The 20,114-nt window shown below is 38.9% G+C and overlaps 1 protein-coding gene across 2 annotated transcripts in view; it reads right to left on the bottom strand.

Moving 5' to 3' along the window:
• Positions 1-20,114, bottom strand: part of RALA (RAS like proto-oncogene A) — a 46,816-nt gene that overhangs the window by 6,974 nt on the left and 19,728 nt on the right. For both annotated transcript variants that reach the window (XM_065583826.1, XM_024106439.3), the window contains exons 2-3: positions 4,816-4,966; positions 3,320-3,528 (exon numbers count right to left, since the gene is read on the bottom strand). In XM_065583826.1, the coding sequence (XP_065439898.1) occupies positions 3,320-3,528; positions 4,816-4,929 (323 nt within the window). In that variant the 5' untranslated portion in view covers positions 4,930-4,966. The remainder of the gene's footprint in view (positions 1-3,319; positions 3,529-4,815; positions 4,967-20,114) is intronic.

Genomic DNA, 20,114 nt, shown 5'->3' with positions numbered 1-20,114 from the left:
TCATCAAAAGCAGCAAGAAGGGACACATCCATATCCCCTCCTCCATTCCACACCACCTTTAAAAAAAGTTTTCCTTAATATATTCTGATTTCCAATACTCATTTTGTTTTGACCCATGAAGACCGGTCTAGTAGGCACCTACTGTGTAACTGTTACCCTGTTCCTCATCTCTCGTCTTAAACTCAGACTGGAAGCTGAGCCAGAGACCATTTATGATCTGTATAGTGCCTAGCACACTGGGCCCCTAGGCACTACCACAACACATAGGCAACCTAGTTCTGCTGCTCCCCTTGAGTGCTTCAGACACTTTTCACAACATTAAAATGCTTTAAAGAGGTTTTTGACCTTTGACTTGCCAGTTTAACTGAGCACCTATAAATTACTAGTGCCTATTTAATACTAAAGTTATCATTTCACTATTACTACTACTGATGTAACCCATCACCCATACTTAGTGTTTCTTATTGTGCTGCAGGCCTAAGAGCATTCTTAAATTAATATAAGTTTCATATGGTACATAAAAGGCATATATTTATATTGCTTTTGCTTCTTCAACACTTCTAAAATAAGTTACTTTCAACAAAATGAGTTGCCTTATCCAGATTTGTAGCTGGGTTCTGGAAAATTTAGGTATATTTAGTGTCAGATTAATGAAAAGAGGGGACTCTTATTCTAAATAGGGATGCAACAGGTTCTTGTTTCATTAGACCAAGCTGAAGTAGTTCTAGAGCAGAGGTTCTCAAACTATGGTCTGCAGACCACCAGTGGTCCACAAGCTCTGTTCAGGTGGTTTGTGGATAGTTCCCTCTAAGGTGCGCGCATGGGTGGCCGCACACGAGAGAATGAAGGGCCACCCACCTAATTAATGGAGCTGCACAGGCGTGGCTCCACTAATTACCCTGTTTCCCCGAAAATAAGACAGTGTCTTATATTAATTTTTGCTCCCAAAGATGCGCTAGGTCTTATTTTCAGGGGATGTCTTATTTTTCAGAAATGAAAAATGCCTTATTATCTGTGGATGCCTTATTATCGGGGAGGTCTTATTATCGGGGGGATGCCTTATATTACAACGAGAGGCAAAACTGTAAGTAGGCCTTATTTTCGGAGGATGTCTTATTTTCGGGGAAACAGGGTAGGTGCCTGGACCCTGAAGAAGACACACATGTAAGGTGAGGTGGTGGCCTTAGATGGAATAGGGGGCAGGTGGGAGGGGACAGTGGGGTGAGAAGAGGGGATGGGGTGGAATTTGGAACATACAGGGCTGCGGCAGCCAGAGAAAGACAACTTTTCCCAGCCCCAGCTCGAGGGCTGCCATGGTGGGGGACAGAGGGCACATCCATCGCATTAGAAAGGTAAGACTACTGGTATTAAAATAGGAGATGTGTGCTTTTTATTTGTAGAACAAAAAAAGATTAAGTTTTCTGTATAAGGCTTTTATCCAAAGTGCTTTACAAGAGTTCTCTAACAGTACAAACAATATTTGGAAAGATCATTAATCCGCTGAGACCCTCAGCAATTTAATTGGTTTGCGGAAAAAAGTGAGAACCACTGTTCGAGCATGTAGTAAGGAACTTGTTTTCTGCAGCTACTGCTGAAGCCTAATGCTATTTGCATAAATTACAAGACTCCGTTTTTCTGTCTGCATGGTCTTTTTTGGGCGGGAAGGGAGGGGAGGGAGTGAATCCCTTCTGACAGAGTAACTTTAGATTTGTAATATGTTGCTGCAACTGCCTTGAAGTTGTAGTGTTATCTGCCATATCCTGAACTGAAGAAAGCTTCTTGTTCTTTAAAATTGCTTTAGCCTGGACATTCCTCATGCAGCTTATTCACATCCTTTCAGACTGAGTGGATGGTGATATGCACAACTGAAGAGGAAGGTATTTTCTTGACTTTTAGGGCAGAATTTTAATATTTAGCATCTTAATTACTGTTTTAGCAATAGTATCATCCATTAGTTTCATCCTCAACCCAAAAAGACTCCTAGTCAGATCATTTCCCCTCACTTAAAGAGGATGCTTCAAAAGATTGACTGCTTGTGCCTTGCATTTTCTTCTGCCCTATTACCAGTTTGTAACCTTGTGGGCTGTCTCCCCATGAGACTTACTTTAGTTTCCCCTGGAATTTTGACACTCTTCCAAGAGAAAACAAAATAGCTATGAAGAGCTATTTACGCCTTTTCATGGCCTGGCCTTGCTAGATTGCATTGGGGAATTTGTTTTGTTTATTTTGAGGAAGCTGGTTAAAATGGAATGTCTACTTAGTGGTTTTTGATGGCACTTTATTTCCAAAAACAGAAGGCAAATGTTTAACTCAACTGTTTATACTTCGCAGCACCAAATGTTGGGGCCCACAGGATTAAACAAGATTGCATCAACAACTATACTTCAGTACCTTCTACTTATTTATAACAACTCAAATGCTTTTATTATTATGTAATCTCAGTATCCTTAGAATATTGTTCATCCAACCATGGACATCAATAGAGACATCAATAACCACCCTCACAAGGTGGTTGTGAAGTGCTGTGTAATGTTGCCAACAGCAACTATTGTTAGAGCCAATAGTACCAACTCTTTACATATGGAAAGCTTGCTAGCCAGAGCCCAGGAATTTGGAGGATAAATCCTGCCACATGCTGCTCTCCGGGATACTCAGTTTTCATACAGAAACTAAGTAGGTGACCTTTTGCACTACATATATTCTAGCACATAGAGGCGAGTGATTGCACATCTGGCTGCTGTTTGCTCCTGTTGGTACTTGACAGGTTAAACAGAGAAGAGAACCAAAAAACAAACATGGTATAGAACTACAATGGGTAGAACAAGCAGAGAGTAAACTAACAGTCCTGGGACATATGAAGTTTGGGATCCAAACTGCACAGCTGCTGTGCAGCCTACAAGACAGTCTGGCACTTACTGCTACCAGTAACTATGGTCAGGCCCATCAGTTTGGATGGTAGTGCGCCTGTTTACAAGTCAGTTCAGGTGCCAAAAAGCCACTGAATTACATAGGTAGGCAGTCTTTTGAACCCTGCCAAGTACCTGCTCTGACAGTACTACTAAATCTTTGTTTTGTAGCATCTTAAAGACATTGTGCCAAAATTACCTGATCGGCAGAGGAAAAACACACATGGCTGCTCTAAGTCTTTAGACTGCACCCTGTGTATTGTCTGACATCTCTACAAACTTTCATAGCTATGAAACAGCAAAAGACTACAATAAAAAAGTTATTGTACAAGAGGAATCTGACAGGTGATCAAGACCTTATTTTATGAACTCACTAAAATATATTTAAATGTGTAATTTCCCCATCAGTTTACCTGAAGTCTGCTGTAGCTGCAAAAGATTCCAGCTCTGTGATAGAGAAGACACACAGAAATCCCTCTCCACTTCGGAAATAGTTGTCTCTAATTGCAGCATAGTCCTCCTGGCCTGCTGTATCCAATATGTCTATTTGGACCTCTTCCCCATCCAGAACTACCTTTTTTCTGTAGCTGTCTGCTTTGGTAGGTTCATAGTCTTCCACAAACTGGAAAAAAAAAAGAATATAGGATAAAACCATATTAAATATTCCCAAATAAATGCTGAAAATACACAAACATCTCCATCTGGATTTTTAATGTAAATACAAGATGATATACTTTTTCTGGGTCAGTAACTACATAGCTCATTTATTCAGGCCATAAGAGTACCTATATTATAGTCATACGAAGACTTGACAAAATTAAGTCAAGCCCATCTCATGCCAGCAAAATAAGATGCTCTTGTGAGCTGTACGGGCACCAGAGGTTCTCACTTCCTGCTATTACCCAAAAATAAAATTTACACAATTTAGGGCCTCTTGTCTCAGTTTCTATAGGATTTTAGAGCATCAGCAGCATACTTGCGTTGTCTTGGGTAATGTCAGAATGTCAAGCTGATTTTGAACACAGTTAGAACATTGGTTTGTTTCTTGCAAGTACTCTAAAGTCACTTAAGGGTATGTCTACACTGTACACTCCTTATGGTGGCATTTAGAATACATACACTGCACTTTAGCATGTATATAAAAAGCAATATAGACCATGAGGCACTGCTTAAGCAATGAACAGATGCCAGAATCCTTGGGTATGTACTCTACATGGCTTTCTATATGCTCAAGCAGCGCTGCCCCTGTCTACAGAGCTATCTTTAGCAGTGTAGTGTCCCCTTGCCTCCCAAGCCTTTCCCTAACAAATGTAGCTACACACTGCACTGTGGATGCAGCTAGCTTTTCACTGTAGAGTATAGCTATGCATACCCTACACTGCCACCAATGGTGCACACTATAGAAGTACCCCAAGACTACTTAGCCAATCAATGGTAGTATTTTGCATTGACAAGTGGTAAGGGAAAACAGGAATCCTATTTCAAGCCTCTCTCAAAGAAGAGGTTGAGCAGCACCCCCCCCAATAGGGTGCAGATCCCTTCTGAACCAAGTCTCCTTGAAAAAGCTTGTTTAGAGCCCTGTGCGGATACAAAATATGCATCCACACATATACGCAGATTTGCAGGGTTCTAAGGAGGTCATTAGAATGCACAATAGTTGATCTACTGCCCTTTGAGATTATAAATCAAGTGAAAGTGTGAGTTCAAGAAATCCCAGACATTTATATTCAATTTAATAGGTAAGTCACATAATAAACCTTTCAATTCTTCAAGCTAGTTTATTTAGAACTCAAGAACTAGTTTTAAAATGATCATACCAATGAGCTTAATGCTACTCAGCCATTTCATCATTTCTTTCTGAAAATTAAGTAGGATGCAAAACATTTTTATTGTAAAGTTGGATTCTTACCTCATCATACATGAACTGCAGTGTTAAAGCAGATTTTCCTACGCCACCACTTCCCACCATGATTACTTTGTGTAAAGCCAAAGAATTCTGACCTTTGGGCTTATTTGCAGCCATCTTTGGGTTGCAGCTATTTGCCAGAAGTAAACAGAATCTAGAAGGGGAAATAAAGTACTTCCATTAGTTAATGCTTGTGTACTGTTTAAAGAGATTACCGGTAAAGTTTCAGGGACATATGTATTCAAGGAACTTGTTTCAGTTGTTACCCTTAGTTTTCTTTTAGTGAAGGTAAGGTATGTGCCACATGTCTATCTGGTTCCTACTATTTTCACTACAATGATGCTGAAGAGTTTTTTTTTAAAAAGGTAATCCGTAAATAGCAAGGAAAGCCCTCTTCCATGAAACAGCAGTGCAAAATAGCCAAAAGTTAGAGATTAAAATATATCACCTGCGTGTAGAGTACAGCAGGTTTTCTTGAATGTGGTAAGAGTCATTTGTATGTTTGTCAAACTAGCAATACTTTAAACAAGATTTCTCTTCTGACAAAAACAAGTCAATATCACACAAGAAAAGCTGTATTATATCAAAGGAAGGAAATGAGAGGTTTGTGGGAATTTACAAGTTCAATAATAAGTACTCAAGATATACTCCTAGTAAACTAAGAGTGCAGTTAGTGTAGTCTTTGAATGGAAAATGAAAAACCCAGATCTGAATACAACTTAACCCCTTACCATCAAATGGCATAGTTGTGGCAAAAGGTGGAAGAGCTGAAAGTATATTTTGGTTTAGAACCAAATCAACTTGCAGACCTTATGATGCAAAATGCTATTATGGTGCATTCAAGTACTACATTTGCAATTCGTGCCTCAATTCCGCATCTTGTTGCATGCATGTAGACGCCCTGCAACTCACTGACTTCAATGGATTCTGCCCATGCAGACAGTTGCAGGATTAGGGCACAACTGTGTACAGCAAGTAAACTCATTATAGGAAGCCAGCAAGGGGTCATTCAAACTCCAGTAGATCTTTGTGCTCCTTTAGTTCAGTTCCTTCCTGAGGGTTTAGGTGAGTACCATCCTGGCAGACTGGACTGTTCCCTTTAGAGAGTAAGCCAGTGCACTCCTAAAACAAGAGTGAGTCTACTATATAGAAGTGAGGTATTCCCATCCTTCTAAATATTAGTGTTTTGATCCCTTCACTCCCCTTTGCTCCTTGGATTAAAATACCAAATCTCAAACCCATCTTCAGACAGTGCATTAATGACTGCTACACTTCAGGGGAAGGGAGGGGATCTAGCACATTAGAACTTTACAAGTTCACACTAACTAGGAACCTAACAAGAATCACAAAGTTTTGCTAACTAGCAAAGGTAAACAATTACGAAGAACTTACTCATGTGACAAAATAGTTTAGTATTTGACAATATTGCATAAAACCATATTGTGAAAGTGTATTTAACAAAGATAATGAAGTCTTAGTAATAAGACTTCATAACACTACAACTATGTTTTTCAGTGTGGAAATGCCATTTTGTTTGCGGATTAGTACATTCCAGTAGTTTAACTGCTAAGGTATAAAGTAATTTTCATAAATGCATATGAACTCTTCAGTTTGAGTCCATGTACTGAGGTTATTAAAAATGTAATATGCCATTGTCATATGGAAAATGTCAACTGAAGCTTCATTCCCAGGCTGTCTTAAAAAAAATATCTGAGATCTTCTCTGGATCACATCAGTAACGCTATTCATTATGTTCTCAAAGAATTCTGAAAATGCAATTGAAAATTAAGTGGCTTAAATTGTTTCATCCATAAAGGTTATCTAAGTGAATGAAGTATGAGCAAGCTGCTGTACTAATTATAGACATGCAGCAAAGAGATATATAGCAAATATATTCAGCTAATCTACACAACTAAGGCATTAATTACCCTTCCCACTTGAAAGATTTACACACTCTAAAAAGACATAACACATTCACTATTTAAAACTTAGACATTTTGTTGTAATATCCCTCAGCTAGAGTGACAATATTTCAGTTTACAGAGTCAATTTTGGATGAAGACATGTATACATTTAAAGCCTGACAAAGTATAAAGACACTTGCACTGTAGTGCAGTTGTAGCTTATGACAGCATAATCTGTCACTCAGGGCTGTGAATAAGCCACTCCCCTAAGCGACAGTTACACCAACCTAAGTGATAGTGTCCACAGCACCATGTCATCAGGAGAATTTCTCCAGTCAACATAGCTTCTGCCATTTGCAGAAGTGGGTTTTTATGCCATGGGAGAGCTCTTCCATAGAGAGAGTCTTCACCAGATGGGGTGCAGCTGCGCTGCTGCAGTGCTGTATGGGTAGATGTGATCTTAGAGCAAATAAGACTGGACACTTCATGCTAATGTGTCTAAGAAAAACAAAATCTTTCCTACAGACACTGAGTAGTTCAGCTGAATTCAGTGGGCTACTGACATGCTCATGTTTCTGCAGGCCATAATTAACACCAATACCTAGGAATTTCTGATTGACTGTTAGACTTTGAAAGCATCTGCAAGACTTTAAAGAGACAGTCAACTAGGAAATTCACATTTGTCCAAAAGTTATCTACTAAAGCTACACTACTTTAAGAGTACTATACCTGGAAGGAAGAGAAATTGTTAGTTTCACATTACTTTGTGATAGTACTTTGTCTGTAATCATTGTTTCCTCTACAGTCTATCGTTTAAAGGCCATAAGGATTTTTCTGTTTGCGTATAAATTTTAAAGTATTTGCAATTAAAAGGACTGTCAAGGTTTTAAAATTAATGGAGATATTCTATCTCCTAGAACTGGAAGGGACCTTGAAAGGTCATCAAGCCCAGCTCCCTGCCTTCATTAGCAGGACCAAGTACTGATTTTGTCCCAGATCCCTAAGTGGCCCCCTCAAGAATTGAACTCACAACCCTGGGTTTAGCAGGCCAATGCTCAAACCACTGAGCTAGCCCTCCCGCAGTCATTTTCAAAAACCTTGATAGTGTCTCTTTACAGGAAAAAAAAAAAAGCACAACAGCTTGAATCAAGGAAATAGGTGCAAACTTAATCAGATTGGCTAACCAATTAGCACTGTGGTCTGAGTCACTCCATCAGCCTAGTTATTGCAGTGTATTTCAAGTAAGTCCTAGTGAATTGCATTCCTATAAATGGGTGAGATGTTCAAGATTAACTTAGATACAAGTTTTGCTATATGGAGTTTAAGTCTTAGAGATAATTTAAATTGTCATACTATTACACGATATCAAATTTTGCTGTGGGAAGAGTTCCAAGGTCAGTATTCAGTTTTTGTATTAAGGTCTTAGTGATCCAGAAGACAGTGCAACTAACTAAACTGGCATGTGCTGAACACCATTCTGGAACAAACATTCCATGAGACAAAGCTGAAAAGCACCAATATTAGAAGAAACTTGAGAAACCACAGCAAATTATGGAGGTGCCTGGTAGCAGCTCCATACTTCTGACCACATTTGACAGAGGACTTCTGATGTTTCCTCTAGAAGTAGGTGGCCAACTGGTATGAAGTTTCAGTTTTTAATTCCATTTGAATTCATGTAGTTTGGTTTTTTATACATCTAATAGTATAAAAATCAGGGCTCTGGCTGAAGTGTTCTCTGGGCAGCCCTACTTTTTGTTGACATAGAAAGAAAAGTTATCTACGCAAGTCATGGTAAAGAAGTCTGTCCCAACTAGATCTGGTGCAGTGGGTAGTTTCAGTGTTTGATTCAGGTCACTTTTAGCTATTATCCACACTAACTGAAAGCTTATACACTGTGCAAACAAGCCTGATTGATGAGGGCTGAGCACACAAAGTCATATCATTATAAGTTACACTTGATTTCATTCTACAACAGAGACACGTTCATGAGCAGCCCCTGCTGGAAAGTAGACCTCTGAGGGCGATAATGCAGTTGCTGACTGTGTCCACTTCGCCACCTACTCCATGAATAAAAACCCAGTAAGATATTAAAAAAAGCTTCATTTTGAAGCATTTAGTGTTGTCACACCCACGCATCCCTGATAAGCTTACAAAAAAACAAGGAAATTAAGGCAAAACACTTGGTTTATCACCACAGCCATACAACATAGGGTATATCTGAGGGACATCTGCCTTCCCTTACCCCCTTCTGCACAGAGCCCTTTACCATATTTTTCCTCCCAATGCTAGGTGTAGGTCTCTGTACTAGCTGGCTGTGTTTGGAGAAAAATTTAGTAATATGCAGGAAAGGTGAAAAGTAGTAATACTTATGGTCGTGGTGTGGGGTACTGGGAAGGGGTGTGTTTGTGGCTGAAAAAGTAGAACTCAATTGGCTTAACTTAGTTTCCTTTTGTGGAAGTAGGTATCCTGTGTAGCAACCATTACTGCTTCACAGTGTTGTACTGTAGTACCATGTCACTATGCCCATTGTGTGTAAAGGCACAATGTCATCTCCTTATTCCCTACAGGTTCTCAGATCCTACCTCCACGTTCTGTTCCATGCACCTCAATACCAGGAAAACAGGTCAGAGTTCAGAGAACAGTGAAAAGGGCATTGTCTAAACCAGGGGGTTCTCAAACTTGGTTTGAGACTTGTTCAGGGTAAGCCCCTGGCAGGCTGCAAGATGCTTTGCTTACCTTTATTTAATGGTGTTAAATATATTTAAAAGTGTTTTTAATTTATAGGGAGTGCACTCAAAGGCTTGCTATGTGAAAGGGGTCACCAGTACAAAAGTTTGGTAACCACTGACATATGCTGCAAGTCTTCAGGAAATGTCCCTCTTCGGAGTTATCGGGTAGAAACAAGGGTCTGATTGGGACTATTTAAAGAGACTGACTACACGGTGTTTAAAGCTTTATTAGAACCTATTCCTATCCTGCTTAAATGCATTAGTTACAGAAAAATTTACAAACTATAAAGTGCATATTTGCCTCTTCTTCGAGGCATACCTAATTCTTGCACTGACAAATTTGCAAGAGGCACCGACTCCAAAAATGCCTCGCAGCTTATCAGAAAAAGTCCTCCCACTCAGCATGGTGTGTTCCAATTTAGGTTCAACAAGTCCATTAGGAGAAAATGTTGGGTAAGTGGAGCTTTTTTGAAGCATGATGCACACTTGTTAGTTTCAGAATCTTATTTGTAGGAATAAATTCCTTGTATTAGACTAGAGTAAGTAGGACAAAAGTTTCAGAAAGTAACAGGAAAAATAGAACTAGCTATAAATGTGGGCATCTGACCCATTGGGATAAATTACAATGTGAATTTACATTCAAATTTTTACAAGGATTTCTGGTAGGATTTTTTTCACATGACTTGCTCAGTTATTTCTTTCCTCTGAGGTCTCTTAATGCCCTATACCTGCTGAGATTAGTCTTCCCTTTTGGACTATCTTCCTAGGAAATTAGGCTCACCCATTCTTTACAAGGACCTCGTTCCTTTCTCTACTTGCTGAAGATGTAAACAAAGGAGACATGACCACCTGCAACCCCTTTGTTCATGGTAGTGATGTCATTTTCCCTCTGCTCAAGTAAGCTCTCCATCTTTATTTCAATAAGAAAATGTCTAGAACGAATTGACAACTGTTAGCTACTTTGGGATAATAAACTTGAATCCAGAATACATTTTAACAGAAAGCACTTTCAAGTTGTTGTACTGGTGTGTTCTCAAGCCTGAACCTCAGAACTCCCCTTCTGCGTGCCTACCAACACAGTAAAACCTCAGTTTGATGTCCCTATCCTACTTAATGCAATAGCTAATCTTCTTTTGGCTCCTTGAAGGCTAGATTTTTTTTTTTAAAATAGTAGTACAAAAGGATGGGATTAGAAATTGAGGCATTCATGTTTGTGGACACTTGACTACTGATGTCAAATTCTCCAGTGACAGAAGGATTTATCTGATCACTGCATAGTTTAGAAGTAACCAAAAATTATGAAAATTCCTTTGCTGTGACTGTCTTGCAGCAAACCTAGACAGTTTGTAGTTGAGAAAACATGGTTCTCTGAACCCTGCAGATAAAGTGCAGGAAATCACAAAGGCAGTTATGGGATCAGTAACTGCAGAAAGTTGTGGATGAAAATTACATTTTTAGTATGAGAGTTTAATTTCCAGCTACTGTAACACATTCAGGTGGCTTGTCAGTGCATAAAGAGGAATCTCAAATCTTAACATAGTATATTCAAAATATAGAATTTGCTAAATTAACAGGGCTGGCGACCTGAGAATACTTGTAATTTATATGACATTGAGAGAAATGGAAATCATTCAAACATCTGAATTAAAGCAGCTCTGTAGGGAGTTTCCAGTTTGCTTTTCATATGTCCCAATGAGCAAGCTGTAAAGTTTGATGTCCTGCTATCCTAGTCAGACTAATGATACCACCACAAGTTTTTGGATCATTTTGGGTATCAGAGTTAGAATGAAAGTTCAGAAAGGCAGTGGGGAAAACAAAACAAAAAAAACACCCCCAAGCTTTGTATACACTGGCTGCCAGACTGTATAGAATAAGTTTTCTAACAGAACAATTAACAAATTTGCTTTGGGATAACACCTAAACAAAAAAAAATTAAATTACACAGCCCATTTATTCACTGCAGGAGTTAATTACACTGCTACAGAATGCAGTCCTTTAACCAGTTCTACCTCACAATTACCTGAGTTTCTGGTAAACTGTCTATTGTTGTCCAAGCAATGCAATGTTTTAGATTCCATCAAGTTCTGTATCTAATATGTTAGTTTGAATGCTTCATCCATCCACATGGAACATTTCAGGAAATGTTCTAGGCTGCAACAGGTACAACCCTATTCATTTTGGTGGCAAAGCCAGAAGATTGAAATTGGGAACATTAAGTCCCTTGAATCTAGTTACCAGCCAGCAGCTTCAACCACATCTTAATGAGCATTGGGGACACTGAGGTTTTGAGGAGATGAAGGAATGGAAGGAGCCCCTGGGAAGTGCCATGAGCTCAGCCTACAGAAGCAACTGATATAAAGATGCTTTATGACTGATCTAGCTCATTTCCCTTCCTGCACAGTAATAAGCTACACTGGTATAGAGTACCTTTATGCTGATAACGGTGTCCACTTTGGGCAGTTTTGTCAGGATAGTTAAAAAGTACAGTTTGGGTTCAGATAAGCCTACAGAAACCAACATTCTGATTTAAGCCACTCAATTTTGGAGGCAGGCTTTTTGAATACTTGGGGTTGATAGCTATATACCAACTAGTTCTAGTTTAGTTAAATTGGTGCAAATCCCTGTGTGGAACCTTTTGGTTTAGCTTAATCCTGGTCCTAATTAATTTAAAATAAACCTAAATAAGACACTTAAACCACAATCAGTGTCCATATAGGGATTTGCAGTAATTTAGATTGTCTAAATTCACATGTAGTTTAAAAAAACTGCATCCTTCCATGCAGAGAAAGGCTATACAAATCCCGGGTACATACGGTCATTTATCTTGTCATCTTACCAAAAGACTTGAAAAGTCAGATGCTCAGCCCAAGATCAAAGATTATCTGCATCATTCTTCTCTAGGGTTTAAAGCAGCTTCCACTGCAGAGGATAATGGCAACCTCTGGGTGACAGTTCACAAGCTCCCACTGGTGCCTGCAGCTCTACTGTTCTTTAAAGTTAAGAGCTCAACAACTCACTATCACTGAGGCATTAACAGAGATGAGGTAAGTTCATGTAACTTTGAAGTGCCCATTCTACTGGATGTTTCCTAGTAATGCAGCTGGTTGAGTACCTTTAACTTCAACTCCTTTGGGGAGTCAAGAGTTAGAATTAAGCAGCAACTTCCTAAATGAAAGTAGGTGTATTTTTCCAAGATATTGAACCAAGGCTTTGTTAAACTAATAAAAACAAAGTCTTGGCATACTGCAAGAGAAGATCTCTGGGAAACGTTTCATTAAGCTACTTCCTCAGTCCCATCTAAAACAGCAGGAAAATTACTGACTGTTCAAACTTTCACAGAATGGACATTAAGGTTCTAAAACTTAAGACCTAAATGTTCAACTTAAGTGTGCAGAAAAGGGTGCAAATAAGTTACGTTTACTAGTAAGTTATTCATGCAATAGTTAGCAATGCCCCCATTAGTAACTGTCTGTTTTGTTCTTCACAACTTTATTTCCTAGTTGCTTCAGATGTTCAAATTTATAGTAACTACCGTAGATATGGTTCCAAGTTCTTCCATTGTTAATAAGTTAAGTATAGGATGTTAGCCTTTGGCCTCCCATTGCTTTATGAACTTCCTTGTAGGTTTAACAAGGTGGGTTCTCTGGTCACAAAGGATATTTCAGCCATCTAGGCCTTTGCAGATCAGGCTTAATAAAATATATATATTAGTGCATTTGAAGTTAAGCCCAAACCATTACTGCCACATTTTGGACTGAAGTTCCAAATTCTGTACCTTTAAGTTATTAATTTTAAATTTAGTCTGTACATGCTTATGATTTGATGTCAATCTTACATTTGATCATTTCAGATTTGTCACCACAGCATCTCAAAAGCTTTAGCAGTTTTTCATTATATTTTATACTATAGTAAATATGGAAAGTATCATCCCAATGGATATAAAGCCAATTGTTTTACCACAACCTTGTCAAGGTGCCCCATAAAATGCCAAAAAATGTAATAGTGATTTCATAATGGAGCTATGCAGTGATTAGAACAAAACCTAAAAATCATCAAATGTGAAGAAATGGCCTGAAATGACAAGGAATGGGGACCATATCCTAGGAGTCCTAAAAGTAGAGGTTTTGTTGCATGCACTGTTTTCCTATAGTTTCACTGTAGGTTAGCACTAGCCGACTACTCATGCTGATTTCTAACCAGTTTTCCTAGTACTCTATGGCATATTTGCAAGACTTTGTGCAACTAAGTTGGTAAGAACTAAAATGGAAAAAAGGTCAAACAAGATAGGACTAAGGTTACTTCCAGGACCAAGGTTACTTTAGCAGCCCAGGCAAATTTAAACAAAACAAAACCCAGGTATCTTAAGACGTGACAGTTAGCAACATGTAAACGTGTGTTTGGATCTGTGTGCACGAAAGATCAGTATACTAATTAAAGAATATTGGCTGTGTCCTAGCTTCCCCTAGGGAGGAATTCATCCTAGGGAGTGGCACAGTGCCAAATTCAACATATACTAATTTTAAGGCATTTGAAAATTACTAGTAAAATGACTGGGCAAGTCTATGCTTGCTTTAAGGCCACAGACCTACAAATTTACAAGCATAATCACACCGGAAGAATCCAGAGTGAAGAACTCTGAAAATATGCGAGGCATCATAATGAGCAGAACAGCTCTCTAGAGAACCATAACCAATTCTTAGACAAGCACTCTCAATATAAAGTAGTTCTGTGACAACATATCACATGATTCACAGGATCTGTGCTATGCCCTAGCTTTTAAACAGATCCCTGGGCCCCCTTCAGCATGCCAGACCCTACAAGGTGTCCCACTACTCCCTAAACAGTAGTCCAGATGGCCATACTGCTGCTCTAAGACTGTGCCTCTGGGCTCCAGCATTCCTTTTACACCATGAGCTCTGACCAATAAGTCCAACAGAAAAACACTTGTTCAGGGACATTGCACCCTTTTCAGAGATCAATGCACTTATCTGCCAGGACACCAGACAGCCTTTTCAAAACAGTAGGTTTTTATTTTAATGAATAAAGTCAACTGGAACACATCTTTGGGAAGATTTTAGGTTAGTAGTACAAGAAGCAAAGGTTAAGACCAAGCCAGGGCTCTCTTGGAACCATTTTGCTTTCCTCTGGTTCTGTCCTGTGTATCTCTGTCCCAGATGAGCAGTATGGTCTCTCAATGCCAACTCTTAGCCTGTTACCTCTTGGTCCATTGTTCTTCCTGATGACTTCACATTGTTTTCTATTTTTAGGTGTCAAAGAGTCTTTGGGGTTCATGTCTTTCCAGATCCTCCATTAATATGGGTCAGTTTCAGCCAGTCCTTAATGACCCATTCATACCCACCCCCCAGTTTGACATAGCCACCTAATGTCTCCTGTTCTGCACCAAAAGAGTAACTTAACTCTTTTGCATCCACCGGGTATCAATCCCTAATCAAGTCATTACCATGTATGAAAATTACAAAAAATTCCCACTTCACATAGGAAGAGTAACAGTGCTATGAACACAGCCAGAAGTGTCAGTTCAAGAACAGTTGCATGTATACCACCTGTATTTGATGCTTGATCAGGCACAGCACAAAGGCTATCTTGTGAATAACTAGGGCTGTCAAACAATTAAAAAAATTAAGCATGATTAATAAAATTAATCTCAATAGTGTGATTAATCACACTGTTAAATAGAATACCATTTAAATACTTTTGGATGTTTTCCACATTTTCAAATATATTCATTACACTTTGTATTCTGTGTCGTAATTGAACAGTGCTCACTTTACATTTTTATTACAAATATTTACACTGTAAAAAAAAGTATTTTTCAATTCATCTAATACAAATACTGTAGTGCAATCTCTTTATCATGAAAGTTGAACTTATAAATGTAGATGTACAAAAAACCTGTATTCAAAAACAAAAAACTTAAAACTTTAATGCCTACCAGTCCAATCAGTCCTACTTTTTGTTCAGCCAATCACTCAAACAAATTTGGTTACCATTTGCAGAAGATAATGCTGCCTCCTTGTTTACAATGTCATCTGAAAGCAAGAACAGGCTTTGCATGGCACTGTTGTAGCCAGCATCACGAAATATTTACATGCCAGATGAGCTAAAATTCATATGTCCCTTGATGCTCCAACCACCATTCCAGAGGACCTGCATCCATGCTGATGATGGGTGCTGCTTGATAACAATCCAAAGCAGTGTAGACTGGTACGTGTCCATTTTCATCATCTGATGCAGATGCCACCAGCAAAAGCTTGATTTTCTTTTTTGGTGGTTTGGGTTCTGTAGTTTCTGCATCAGAGTGCTGCTTTTCTAAGACTTCTGAAAGCATGCTCCACACCTCACCCTTCTCAGATTTTGGAAGGCACTTCATATTCTTAAATCTTGGGTCAAGTGCTATAGCAATCTTTAGAAACTTGACATTGGTATCTTTGCATTTTGTCAAATTTGCAATGAAAATGTTCTTAGAATGAACATGTGCTGGGTCATCACCCAAGACAGCTATAACATGAAATATGGCAGAATGTGGGTAAAGCAGAGCAGGAAACATACTGAACTTCTTGGGGGAGAATTGTCACAAATTTAAATTAACTTTTTTTAAATGAGTGTCATCAGCATGGAAGCATGTCCTCTGGAACCATGGCTGGAAAGAGGTATATGAATCCTTAGCGCATCTGGCACGTAAACATCTTGCTATGCCAGCTACAACAGTGCTATGCAAACACCTTTTCTCACTTTCAGGTGAGATGGTAGTTAAGTGGGAAGCATTATCTCCCGTAAATGTAAATCAACTTGTTTCTTTGTGATTGGCAGAACAAGTAGGACTGAGTGGACTTGTTTTATTTTTGAGTGCAGTCAGGTAACAAAAAACATGTGTAAGCTGCATTTTCATGATAAAGAAATTGCACTACAGTACTTATATGAGGTAAATTGGAAAATACTATTTCCTTTATCATTTTTACAGTGCAAGTATTTGTAATAAAAAATATAAAGTGAGCACTGTACATTTTGCATTCTGTGTTGTAATTGAAATTAAATTGAAAACGTAGAAAAACATCCAAAAGTATTTAATAAATTTCAAATTGGTATTCTATTGTTTACCAGTGCAATTAATTTGAGTTAATCGTTTGAGTTAACTGCAATTAATCAACAGCTCTAGAACACACACAAAACACCACATGGGAATCTGATCTTGAATTATGGAAGTACAGTCATGTGGCCATGACGTTAATCATGCCTAGATGCAGGAGGAAAGACCAAGGAGCATATAAATAAGTGCCTCATTTGTTTTCCGGGATGAATACTTAAACTAGATCAAGACCTGCACGTTTGTTGCCCAAGCTTTGCTTCCCCTCTATTTGAATGGCAGGAAGTAGAGGCATGTGCAAGTATCTGATTATTTTCTCAAAGTTAGAGTATTTTCATAGCGTCATGAAACTAGTTTTATTCCACATTCCTATACATACAAAAGGTATGTCACTGACAATCAAACTCCTTCTGAAGACTCCCAATTGTTTTAACACGATTACGGTTTAGTTTTCCAGAGTAATATGCTGGAACATTAACCGTTAGATAAACTAAATGCCCCAGAGTCAGGAATGATGTGAATTACTGACCATCACAAATATTAATGCCAATATCTGTACTTTGCTTGAATGAAAGTTTAACCCCTATCAGACTGAATTTTACCTTACTAGATAAAATGAACGGAACTGGGCAATCAAGTGATCCTTCCCCCATTATCCTGACCCAGTTTCTGCCAGTCAGAGGCTTAAGGACACCCAAAGCATGGGGTTTCATCCTTGACCAATAGCCACTGATGGACCTATCATCCTGAACTTGATTTTTGTTTTTAACCCAGTAGTACTTTTGGCTTTCACAGCATCCCCTGACAATGAGTTCCACAGGTTGACTGTGCATTGTGTTACCCAATTAATGTCTGACCCCCTGGTTCTTGCCCCTTTACAGTACACAAACACTCCCCTATTCACTTTCTCCACACCATTCATTATTTTAATAGCTCACTCTCATTTCCACCCTTAATCATCTCTTTTCTAAGATAATGGTGCCAGTCTTCCTAACCTCTCCTGATACGTAAGCTGTTTTGTAGCCCTAATAATTTTTATTGCCCTTCTCGGCACTGTTTCCAATTCGATTTTTTTTCCAGATGGGATGACGAATACTGTATGCTGTTCTAAAGGTGTGGAAATAACATGGATTTATATAGTGGCACTGATATTTTCTGTATTATCTATCCCTTTCCTAATGGTTCCTAACATTCTTTTTTGACTGCTGCTGCACCCTGAGCAGATGTTTTCAGAGAACTATCCATGATGATGCCAAGATCTCGAGTGATAACAGCTAATTTAGACCCCATCATTTTGTACATAAAGTTGATTTTTCTCCCCCCACATGCATAACTTGGCACTTAACACTCACTGTCATCTGCTATTTTGTCACCCAGTCACAGGAGATCCCTTTGTAACTCTTTGCACTCTCAGTTTTAGATTAATGATCTAGAGTAATTTAGTAGTCTGCAACTTTGCCACCTCACTGTTCACCCCTTTCCCCACATCATTTATTAATAATGTTAAACTGGACAGGAACCAGTACAGATCCTTGGGGGACCCTGCTATTTCCATTGTGAAGACTGATCATTTCATTCCTGTCTTCTGTTTCCTATTTTAACCAGTTACTTCCTTATCCATGACTGCTTACTTTGCTTAAGAGCCTTTGATGAGGGACCTTGTTTAATGGCGCTTTCTGCAATCCCAAGTACACTACATGAACTGGATCACCCTTGTCCACACATTTGACACCCTCCCCCCTACCACCAAATTCTAATGTATTGGTGAAACATTTTCCATCTCAAAAGCGGTGTTGACTCTTTCCCAATATACATGTAGCTGATAATTGTTCTTTTCTATAGTTTCCAATCAATTTGCCTGGTACTGAGGTTAGGCTTACAGATCTGAAATTGCCAGGATTGCCTGTGAAACCATTTATTGAAAAATCAGCATCACATTGGAGATTAACTAATCATCTGGTACAGAGGCGGATTTAAGCGATAGAGTATGTACCAGTTAGTTCTGCAAGTTCATATTTCAGTTCCTTCAGAACTCTTGGGTGAATGCCATCTGCTCTGTGATTTACTGTTTAATTTATCAATTTGAGGTCAGAGGAAGTTTTGGAACAATTTGCAATAGTTCCTCAGATCTGTCTAAAAAGAATGGCTTGACAGGGTGTGTGGGGGTGGGGGTGGGGTGATCTCCCCTACATCCTCTGCAGAGAAGACAAATGCAAAGAAATAATTTAGTTTCTCTGCAATGGCCTTGTCTTCCTTGATTGCTCTGTTAGCACCTGGATTGTCCAGGGGCCCCACTGCCTGTCTGGCAGACTTCCTGCATCTAATGTACATTTAAAAAGAGCGAGAGCTGTATGTCCTTAGCTAACTGCTCTTCAAATTCTTTCTTGGCCTGTCTTATTACACTTTTACATGATTTTTTCCTCACTAGCATATGACTTCCAGTTTTTAAAGGATGCTTTTTTGCCTCCAAATGCCTCTTACTCTGCTATTTAGCCATGGTGTCATTTATTTGGTCCTTTTTTTATTGGGGGGTGGGGATATAATTAGTTTGAGCCTCTACTACAGAGTTTTAAAATAAGCCAGCAAACTGCTTGGAGACTTTCACTTGTGACTATTTTTTAGTTTCCATTTCATTAGCTCTCATTTTTGTGCAGTTCTCCTTTTTGAAGTTAAACACTACTGAAAATTGCCTCTCCCCTTGTGGGTTCCAGGACAAGCTGCTCCAAGAACAGTCATTTATGAGGTCTAGAATTTCTCTGCATCCCTGCCTGAGATAGCATATACCCAGTCAATATGAAGATATTTGAAACCACCCATTATTATTGCATTTTCTCCCTTTGTAGCCTCTCTAATCTCGCCGAGCATTTCAGTCACTATCCCCAACCTGGTCAGGTGGTCTGTAGTATATTACTCCTGCTATACTCTTATTGTTCAAGCAATTTCTAGCCATAGATATTCTATGGTACAATTTGATTAAAGCTTTCTTTTACATAGTGCTACTCCCCCATCAGCACAATCTGTCATTCCTATATATTTAGTACCCTGGTATAACCCCATCCCTTTGATTCTCATTCCACCAAGTGTCTGTGATGCCTATTAGATCAATATCCTCATTTAATTCCAGGTACTCTATCTAGCTCACTCATCTTATATACAAATGCAAGAAGTCTAAATTCTAAGCACTTGCACATTTGCCTTCATGTGTTGTATTTAAATGGGACTGTTTCCCCTTAGCCCCTACCTGTCCTTTACCAATTTCTTTCCTATCCTCTTTAATAAATTCCATCCCTAAGGAATGTCTCTGCCTACAACATGTGCTCTTTCACACCTGTGCTTTCCAACAATCCTTAGTTTAAAGAAATTCTACAACTTTTCACTTTACAGGCCAGCAGTCTTGTTCCACTTGGTTTAGGTGGAGCCCATCTTTCCCAGCTCCTAATAAATCTCAAATAAAGTGTTAAGTCCGTCTAACAAGATAAATCAATTAACAGGAGGATACCAAGGGAGGAGACAGTTGACAAGAAGGAACCCAGGAACCAAACCCTGCTACAAACCCCGGTGCCA

This window comes from Chrysemys picta, chromosome 2 (genome assembly GCF_011386835.1).
Source record: "Chrysemys picta bellii isolate R12L10 chromosome 2, ASM1138683v2, whole genome shotgun sequence".
Classification (NCBI taxonomy): Eukaryota; Metazoa; Chordata; order Testudines; family Emydidae; genus Chrysemys; species Chrysemys picta.
This window is presented reverse-complemented; position numbering and strand designations above follow the sequence as displayed.